This window comes from Belonocnema kinseyi, chromosome 10 (assembly GCF_010883055.1).
Source record: "Belonocnema kinseyi isolate 2016_QV_RU_SX_M_011 chromosome 10, B_treatae_v1, whole genome shotgun sequence".
Taxonomy (NCBI): Eukaryota; Metazoa; Arthropoda; class Insecta; order Hymenoptera; family Cynipidae; genus Belonocnema; species Belonocnema kinseyi.
The window spans coordinates 34,322,139-34,332,749 of NC_046666.1; the positions used below are offsets into that span (position 1 = coordinate 34,322,139).

The following is a 10,611-nucleotide window of genomic DNA, read 5'->3' on the forward strand; positions in this document are numbered from 1 at the left end:
TATATATACATTTTCATCTGAAATAGTTAAATTTTCAACAAAAATATGAACTTTTAAATAAAAAGATCAATTTGCAACCAAAAATTGAATGGATAATTTTCTTGAATAATTCTAAATAAATAATGGATAATTCTTGTAAATTAAAAAAAAAAACATGAAACGATCTTAAAAATCTACTTTTTCGCTATTTTTAAAAGAATTATATGAATTTTATCGACTATTTAACCATTCAATCTGTGATATATATTTTCGGAAATGTATTTTAAACATATTCCAACAAGAATATATGCAAATGGTTGACATTAAAATAATAATTATTGACTTTAAACTACAACAAAATATTTGAAAATTACAAATTGTTTTTTATTTCAGGATAAAATACATTTTGAGTGCCTAAATGATGTCACAATAAATTTTTTAATGACATTTTAATGTCAATTTTTTGATGAAAATTTGTCTTTTTTTAAATGAAAATTCAACTATTTCTTTTAACATCCACCAATTTGGTAAAAAACCGTTTTTTTAAAATTACCTTTTTCTTTGTTAAAAATTCAAGTATTATAGTTAAATATCCTTTTTTTTGAAAATTCATGTATTTGGTAGAAATTAATCTACTTGGTTGAAAATTCATCCTTTTAGTGCAAAATTTAATTACTGTACAGGGTATTCGCTGGACCGGAAAACCGGGAAATGACCGGGAAAACCCGGGAAAATAAAAGTGAATTTATTTTTTGACCGGGAATTTGACAAATTTTTAGAAGAAAAAACTGTCCAAGTTCGATTTCAAAAGTTTTTAAAAGTACTTAGCTTAATTATATTTTTTAATTATATCATTCAGTTCACAATATCTAATTCGAAAATCTTTTACTTACAAAATTTTCCATTTTAGATTTTTATTTTCAAGCTTAAATTTTTAATTTAAATAATTTTAAAATGCAGTCATGACGACTTAAATAAGTAAAAAATAAAAGCGTTTGAAGTTGAGAATTTTGGATAAGAATTTTTTTTATTTCATCAACGGTAAATAAAATATTTTCAAAATGGATCTGTACTTTAAGTATTAAAAATTGAATAATAATTGATTCGACAAAAAAATTCTGAATCCGTTAAAAATTTAAGAACTTTCAGATTTTAACGTTAAAAATTGAACTGTTTCAATTCGAAAGTCTTAGTTATTCAAAAAATCTAAATGTCAGGTTGAAACCTAATAAACTATTTTCAATTAAAAAATAACTTCATAATTATATATTCGTAATTAAAGAATTTTATTAAATTTGAAATATAGTTCAAGTCGAAAATATTTCATTTGTAACACAATGAAATAAAAACGATTAAATTAAAACCAAATATTTAAAAGTATACACATTGAAACTGATTTTTTTGACATGGAAAACCTTAAATCGTTAAAATTTAACGAAGTATTTGTACCGACAAAATTCGGTTATTTGTACTGAAATTTCGGTGCAAATAGCAAAAGTCTCATTTAAAAAAAATATAAATTTTTGCATATTTAAAAAAAAATTAGAAGCCTTTTAAGCAGGGCTTTAAAAGAATTAAAAAACATTTTCTTGAGATTCATAGGAAAATTAAAAATGATTTTTCATGTTGAAAAATTATTTTAAGCTAATATTTAAAAAGATTTTCGAAATTGTCAAAAAAGAACCTGGAAAATTTCAAGTATTTTTTTTTAATTTGCAGGATTTAGAAGTTCGAAAAAAATTTCAACAATAATTTTAAATTTGAAAAATTTTAAACAATTTTTAGATTTCTAAGATTTTGAAATATATATTTTTTTAACTTTTCAAGGGGGTTCAAACTATTTAAGATGAAAATAATTTAAGAATTGTTCAGTTTAAAAAAAATTAAATTTTAATTTTCAATGTTTCTATTTTAAAATTGCTTAAAATAATATAATTTTAGAGTTAATTGATTGATTCTTTAATTTATAGAGCATTGGAAATTATAATGTAGATATATATTTTTAGAATTGAATCTGATTCTTTGAACTCGACATAATTTATAAAAGTACTTCCATTTTATATATTTTTATTTTTATTGTACATTTGAGCAAAAAACTTTTAAATTAAAAAACTGTTAAATTCCATTTTAAGTGTTTAAAACTCAAGAGTTCCATTTTGAGTGCTTTAATTTGTAGTTGTTTCTGTATTGCTTCAAATGGAAAAATGTTTAGCTCTAGAATTAGAATTTTTTAAGTTTTATTGAGCTTGAAAAATGTTTGCGAACCGGGAAAAAACCTGGACTATTACATATTTACAATTTTAGTTGAAAATTTATCACTTTCTTTAAAAATTTAACTATTTTGTTGAAAGATAGTATTGTTAAGCTATTTTTTTGTGGAAAGTAATTTTATTAACTGAAAATTTAACTCATCCCAATTGAATATTCCATAGTTTCAGTTCAAAATTTTTCTGCTTGGTTGAAAATTAATTTTTTGAACTTGAAATTTATTTATTTACGTTTTAGTTGACAATGTATCTTTTTTAGTAAAAATTAATTTTTTTTTGCTGAAAATTCAACTGTTTCAGTTAAAAATTCATAATTTTAGTTGAAATTCATCAGTTAGGTTCAAAATTAAATAATTTTCTTGAAAATCTATGTGTTTTGTTGTTAAAAATTAATGTTTTCCATTAAAAGTTTAACTATTTCATTTTTTGGTTGGAAATTGACAGTTTTAGTGGAAGATATAAGTATTCCAAAATTTATTTATTTTGCAATTTTTTACTCTGCTGTGTCAAATAATGTTCAGAATAAACACCATACATTAAAATAAATGTTTGCATTAAGCGGCAAGTATGAATAAGTTACTTTTAGTTGACCAGGAATATTGAAACAAACCTTATAATAAACTCGTAAAAAAATTATATACATATTCCGAGTCGATTGTTTAAAAAAATGTAAAATATTTTAATAGGACAGTGCTATGAAAAACAATATTTAAAAAAAAACTTGAGACACCTGGAAAAAAATCCAGGAATTGCCAGGAAATTTTTTCCCACGATTTAAGTAGACACCCTGGAATTGGGCCTAAAATCCACAAAAGGTCCAAAATGCATGAATATCCCAGATAATGATTCTTGGTCCCTTTTTTGTGTGTGTGTGTGTGCACTTTGCCACAATTCGCTACCGCGAATTTTGATGCTCTGAAAGTCAGGAATTTTTATTCAACTTTCTCTGATTTGCCATCGATTGAAATGCAATCTTTGAATTAAAATATTTTTAGACCCAACCAATAACTGCCCGTACATTAGAAACTCTGATCCGTTTGTCCACGGCCCATGCAAAAGCTCGCCTATCCAATTTTGTGAACGAGGAAGATGCAAACGCAGCGATCGAGTTGGTTCAATTTGCGTACTTTAAGCGAATTTTGGAAAAGGAGAAGAAGAAGCGCAGGCGACATAATACCGACTCTGGAAATTCTGAAGTTGAAGGTGAGGCCGAGGGTGTGGAGGCTGATACCGCGACAAACAGGAAAAAGAAGAGGACGAGGGCTCAAGTTGCTCCCGGTGAAGCCGGTTACGATCCTTACCATATAGATAGTGATGACGACTCCCATATTGATGAAGCCGTCCGCCGAGTTACACGCTCCTCGCAAAGACCTGTTGAAGATTCTGCTCCGGTGAATGGATCAACTCCTGCAGAACCTATGGCTGTTGAAGAACCAGTCGTCATTTCTGATGAAAGGTTTGTTTTATTTTTATTTTTTGACCCTTTTGTTTCAATCTCTTCAAAGACTTTGAAATTTGCTAAATCTTTGAAGTTTTTTTTTTCAAATCTTTGAAATATGTGTCATACAATTTAATTCAATTCCTCTTTATTCACTCCCAGCAGCTGCATTTGGCCAATAAAGGTTTCATTTTATCCTATTGATGGTCATTGAAATCGTTGAAATATTTTTGCAATTAAAAAATGTTTTTTTTTATTCTTATAAATCTTGACGAAACCGTTGAAATATTTTGAAACTTTTGATTGATATCTTTGTGAATTATTTCGACAATTGTTTAAACTTTGATAATCTTTGAGATCTTTTTGAAATTTTTGTAAAATCTTTCCGGAGGGTGTCTAGCGACTTTGAAAATCTGGAAATCTCCTGGAATTTTTCACGAGAATCTTGCATTTTTTTCTGCTTTTAAAACAGGTATTTTATTAGAATGCTAAAAGTAATTTAAATCTTTTAGCCTGTTGTAAAAGACAAATCTGGTTTATTTATCAAAATTTAATTTATCTACTATTCATTACAGAATAAATAAATTTCGAGGCAGTTTTTGTAGACTTTACTAATTATTTTATAAGTTGCATGAATCAGACTTTAATATTGTAAATAATTCCATAAGTTTTTTATTTCGTCTCCCCTGATGTAGAATGTTTCAATATACATTTTTTGTAATTTTCAGTTTGCAAATCATATGAATAATTAGTTGAAAATGTCAATGTTAATTCAGTTTCAGAATTAGAATGAGAGATTTCAAAAGGTTTTATAATATTTAAAAATTTTTTTAAATATTTAGAAATGTTTTTAAATATTTAAAAGAATTTTGAACTTTCTACAAAGATTTCACGGATTTCAAAGATTTCAAAAAGGCGTATACATCAGATTTCAAATATTTCACAACAATTCCACAAAGTTTTTAAAACTTTCAAAATAAGTGCAATTGATTTCAAAGGCGTTAAAAGCATTTCGAAGATTTGAAATATTTCATAAAGATGGAAAAAATTTCAAAGATTTGTAAAAAGGCGTGTACACCTAATTTCAAAGATTTCGAACATTTCAAAATATTTAAAATTTTTAAAAAGGTTTTAAAGATCTTAAAGATTTCAAAAAGGTTATAGTAAACGAGATTTCTAAGATCTCGAATGATTTTACACCGATTACAAATATTTAAATGATTTCTAATGAATACAAAAGATTTCAGAAATATTTCACAAATATTTCAAAGATTTTATAATAATTTCATAAATATTTCAAAAGAATATAAGAATTCCAAAGATTTCAAAAAGGGTACAGTAAACCAGATTTAATAAATTTCTAAATATTTCAAAGGTTTGAAACGATTTCAAATATTTGAATTATTTTAAACGAATACGAAAGATTTTACAAATATTTTTTTTAATATGTTCAGCTATTTCAAAAGGTTTCAACGAACTTGAGAATATTTATAAATATTTCAATGGTTTTAAATTAACACAAAATGTTCCGCAAATACAGATTTAATAAAACTTTCACAAGTATTTCAAATATCTTACAAAAATTTCAAAAGATTTCTAAATGTTTCACAGAAATTGCAAGATTTCACAAAGATTTAAAGTTTTTCAAGAGATTTTTAACGAATTCACAGGGATTTCGAAAGATTTCAAGGATTTCAAAGACGGCTTGTACTCACAAAAATTAAGAATCAATTTATGGTTCTACTTTCTTTTAAAATGGTTGGCCAATAAAAATAAAATGGCTCATTTTTTGCGTCTATAGGAAAACGATTATTTCCTTATTTGTTGTAAAAAGAAGGAGACCTGGAAAAACTTGACTTCTTGACCTGGAAAACCTGGAAACGGCCTTGAATTTCATTTCTAAGAATCTCTGTACACCTTGTTCCGGAATCATTGAGACACCTTTTAAATTTTTTCAAATCTTTGTGACATTTTACAAATATTTGTAGAACTTTAAAATCTTCACGGAATCTATGGAATATTTTGATTTCGAGATTCTTTAAAAACAATTTTTATATATCTATGATTTCTTTGTGAAATATTTTTAAATTATGTTGACATTTTTGATCATTGCCACACCTTTGAAATAATTTAAAGTCTTTGAAATCTTTGTGTAATTTTTTGGGAATTCTTTTAAATATTTGGAAATCTCCTGAAAGATTTTTAAATCTTTGAGATCTTTGGAAATCTTTGAATTCTTGGGGAAATATTTTAAAATCTTTTGAGATTATTTTAAAATCTCATTATATAACTTTAAATTTTTGTAAAATAATTTGAAATCCTTTGAAATTCTTCTAATATCTTTTCAAAATTTAAAATCTTTTAAAGTCTCGTCGAAAGCTTTGAAGTCTGCTAAATCTTTTCAATCTTTTCAATCTTCGCGAATCTTTGGAATTTTTTTGAAATATTTTTGAAAACTTTGCGAAATTTAAAAAAAAAATTTAATTTTTACGAAACCTTTGAAATATTTTGAAATTATTTTTGCAACCTTCTTAAATCTTTTCAATCTTTTCATTCTTTATAAACCTTTCGGAATATTTTTTAATCTTTTTCAAATCTGCGAAATTTTTCTAATATTTTGAAATCTTTGAAATATTGTTGAAACTTTTCTGAAATATTTACGAAATCTTTGAAATCTTTTTAAATCTCTGGACATATTTTCAAAATCTTTGAAATGTTTTTGAAACTTTTTCGAAACATTTACGAAATCTTTAAAGTCTTTTGAGATATTTTATAAATCTTTCTAATCTTTTGAAGTGTTTTCTAAATTTCTGAAGTCTTTTAGATCTTTGTGAAATATTTTAAAATATTTTTAAAAAATGCTTTGAAATGTTTTTAAATTTGAGAAAATCTTTCAAATCTTTGTGAAATCTTTTAAGTCTTTTTATGAAACCTTTCCAATCTACTGAAATATTTTGAATTTTTTAAAAGCTTTTTAAATCTTTGAGGTCTCTGAAATCTTTGAATTTAAAAAAAAAATATTTCAAAATCTGTTAACATTATTTTGAAATCCTTTCATATTTCTTTGAATTCGTTTTGAATTCTTTTTGAAATATTTCAAAATATTTTGAGATTCTTTTGAAATTTTTGTGAAATATTTTGAAGTCTTGCTGAAATATTGAAATCTTCTGAAATCTTTGAAGTATTTTAAAATATTTATGTATTAGTTTGAAATTTCGATGAAATCATTGAAGTCCTCGATAAATTATTTTAATGCTTGAAAAATCTTTTTGAAGTCGTAGGAATATCTTTTTAATGTTTCTGAAATATTATGAAATCTGGAATCTTTGTGAAATATTTTTAGATTTTTTAAATCCCTACTACTAAATATTTTTGAAACTTTTCTGAAATATTTCAAATCTTTTAAAATCTCTTGAGATATTTTTTAAATCTTTAAAATATATTTGAAACTTTTCTGAAATATTTACGAAATCTTTTAAAGTCTTTTGAGATATTTTTAAAATCTTTGAAATATTTACGAAATATTTTTGAATCTCTTGAGATATTTTTAATACCTTTGAAATATTTTTGAAACTTTTCTGAAATATTTACGAAATCTTTGAAATCTTAAAGTCTTTTGAGATATTTTAAAAATCTTTTAAATATTTTGAAGTGTTTGCTAAATTTCTGAAATCTTTTAGATCTTTGTGAAATATTTGGAAATTTTTAAAAAACTTTCAAGTCATTGTGAAATCTTTTAAGTCTTTTTATGAAACCTTTTCAATCTTCTGAAATATTTTGAATTTTTAAAAAGATTTTTAAATCTTTGAGGCCTCAGAAATCTTTGAATTTTTTGTGAAATATTTCCAAATCTGTTGACACTATTTTGAAATCCTTTGATATATATTTAAATTCTCTGTAAAATATTTCAAAATATTTTAAGATTCTTTTGAAATTTTTGTGAAATATTTTGAAGTCTTGCTGAAATATTGAAATCTTTGAAGTATTTAAAAATCTTTATGTATTATTTTGAAATATCGGTGAAATCATTTAAATCCTTCCAAAATTATTTAAATGTTTGAAAAATCTTTTTGAAGTCGTAGGAAAATCTTTTAAATGCTTCTGAAATATTATGAAATCTGGAATCTTTGTGAAATCTTTTGAAACCATTTCAATCTTCTCAAATCTTTGAGATCTCGAAAATTTGTGAATTCTTTGTGAAATATTTCAAAATCTCTTGAGATTCTTTTGAAATCTTATTACCTTTGAATTTGTTGTTAAATATTTCGAAATTCTTTCGAAATCCTTGTGAATTTTTTTAAATTTTTGTGAAGTTCAGAGCTTTTATTGATTGTTTCTTTGTTTATCTGAAATTAAGTTTGCTGACAAAACTTTTTTTTTCCTCTTTTCAGGCTCCAGATCTTCCGAACGTTACTAAATAAAATCTTCACTGAAAAAAACACTCAATCCTTGCCATTAGGAACTATTCGCGATTACGTCAATACAAAACAAAAAACCGAATTTACTGCAGGAGAAATTAAAGCTGCAGTCCACAAAATGACGGAAGCTAATCAAATAATGGAATCCGACGGACAAGTTTTCTTGATTTAAGCCAAATGTGGGTAAGTCGTCGAAATTCTGGAGATTTGGCAAAATCCAGTCGTTATTCCTTACGCAAGCTCACGATTGAAAGCTTAGAAAAAATGGAAAGTTCAGCTATAAACAACACTTGGGGTTTCTCATTAATTTCGTAACATTATGCATCAAATTTGACATTATGCATTTTCCACGAGTGGTTTATTCCACAAATTTTAAGCTGAGGTTGTGTCTTTGCACAATTATATATATTTATATTTATTTTTAATTTCAAAAGGACGATTTTCTCAACAAAAGTCGAAAATTCTAAAAATAGTTTTTGAGAATGATGAATATTTTAGCTTGATTAAGTGGAAGAAACGCAGATCCGATGCCATTTAGAAATAGGTCTAAAGTTATTATTTTTTTTGCTGAACCATTTTCTTATCTTACATATTGTAGGTTTAGATTGTAAATACTTGAAACGCAATGTGAAGAATAATTATCGGGGGGGATGCGGTAGGAAGTAATTTTTAGCTTATAAAATAAACGTTTTTAAGTCTTTTCTAAAAAGGGTGTATATTTTTATATTTTCCCACCCATTATTCGCAGACATATTATCGAGTCTAATAACATTTATTAGCTCTATTCTTTTAATGCAACACATAAACTAGGCAACAATCATAACATTTATCACGATAACGTACTACGTCTCTCCTCATTTCGTGTAAATATATATATATATATATGTATGTATATATATTTTTATATATATATGTATATAAAATCAACTCATAGTGTATAATATATAAATACTTACGCTATAATATATCTCCATTGGATCCCTGTGAATTTGCACCCTCATTATGAAAAAATCATTTTTTTTAAAAGTACGAGTACATATTTAATAGTTGTAGAATTCTTGAAAAGTTTTCACAATTTTTTTGACGCCTGAAGCATACAAACATCATTTTTCGAAAATTGGGGGATAACTTTACAAGCCTCCTACTTTTGCAAAAGTGAACTATTTTTTTCGTGTTCTGAGTAGATTTAGCTTAGACCTAGTGTTCCTGATGATTTTGAGAAATAGTTCCGGCCAATTTCACAGTAAGAAGTTTGAAAAAAAAGCTAGCACCTCATTTTTCAAAAATTTAATTTTTGTATGATTCTTTAGTTTCAAAAGAGTGATCTAAAAAGAAAACAGTAAAAAAATACTAGATATAGCAGCAGTTTCAAAATTTTAAAAATGTTGGCGCATTTTTCGTTTAGAGTTCCAAAAGTTCTTAACTGAGTTCCGGAACCTCTAGAAGAGTTCTACGAACAATTGTGTAGTGTGTTAAAGAGAACAATTTTTTTGAAAAGTTTTAAGAATCACAAAAGTTCTCGCTAGAGTTCTGGTCCCCTCCAGAAGAGTTCTACCAACAAAACTCGTGACACTTATCGATCAAGCAAAAATTCAAATAAGAAAGAACTATGGAACTTTAAAGAGAACCAAAACTTTTTGAAGTTTTAAGAATTATAAGAGTTCTCATTAGAGTTGCGGTGCTCTCTAGAAGAGTTCTACCAAAAAATGTCGTGACACTTTTAAATCAAGTCAGCATTCAAAGAACTAACGCAGTTTAAAGAAAACTACAATTTTTAGAATTTAAAAATTTAAAGAGTTCCAAGAGTTCTGTCCCTCAACCCGGAATAATTTAACTAAAAAGTCTTGTGAAACTTTTCGACTAAGTCAGAATTTAAAAAACTGCGGAACTTTTAAGAGAACCAAATTTTTTTGAAGTTTTAAGAATTACAAGAGTTCTCATTAGAGTTGTGGTGCCCTCCACAAGAGTTCTACCAAAAAATGTGACACTTTTCAATCAAGTCAGCATTCAAAGATCTAACGCACTTAAAAGAAACCCACAATTTTTAGAATTTAAAAATTTAAAGAGTTCCAAGAGTTCTGTCCCTCAACCCGGAAGAATTCTAACTAAAAGTTTTTTGAAATTTTGCGATTAAGTCAAAATTCAAAGCACTTTAGAACTTTAAAGTGAACCAAAATTTTTCGAATTTAAAAATTTGGAGAGTTCCAAGAGTTCGGATCAGAGTTCTGCCCCCCCTCCCAGAAGAATTCTACCAAAAAGTCTTGTGAAATTTTTCGGCCAAGCCAAAGTTCCAAGAACCAAGGAACCTTAAAGAGAACCAACATTTTTTGAAGTTTCAACTATTACAAGCGTTCTCATCAGAGTTTTGGTCCTCTCCAGAAGAGTTCTACTAAAAAATTCCGTGACACTTTTCAATCAAGTAAAAGTTTAAAGAACTAAGGCACTTTAAGGAAAATGTAAAAATTTAGAATCTTCAGAGTTTTGTGAGTTCCAAGAGTTCTGGGAATAG

General features: G+C 26.2%; 1 protein-coding gene across 1 annotated transcript in view; it reads left to right on the top strand.

Annotated features, from left to right (window-relative positions):
- The window catches only part of LOC117181843 (DNA replication licensing factor Mcm3), a 35,008-nt gene extending 26,197 nt beyond the window's left edge, over positions 1-8,811 (top strand). Inside the window, exons 10-11 of the mRNA XM_033374838.1 lie at positions 3,242-3,702; positions 8,076-8,811. Of these exons, the coding sequence (XP_033230729.1) occupies positions 3,242-3,702; positions 8,076-8,274 (660 nt within the window). The 3' untranslated portion in view covers positions 8,275-8,811. The remainder of the gene's footprint in view (positions 1-3,241; positions 3,703-8,075) is intronic.
- Positions 8,812-10,611: the final 1,800 nt, after the last annotated feature.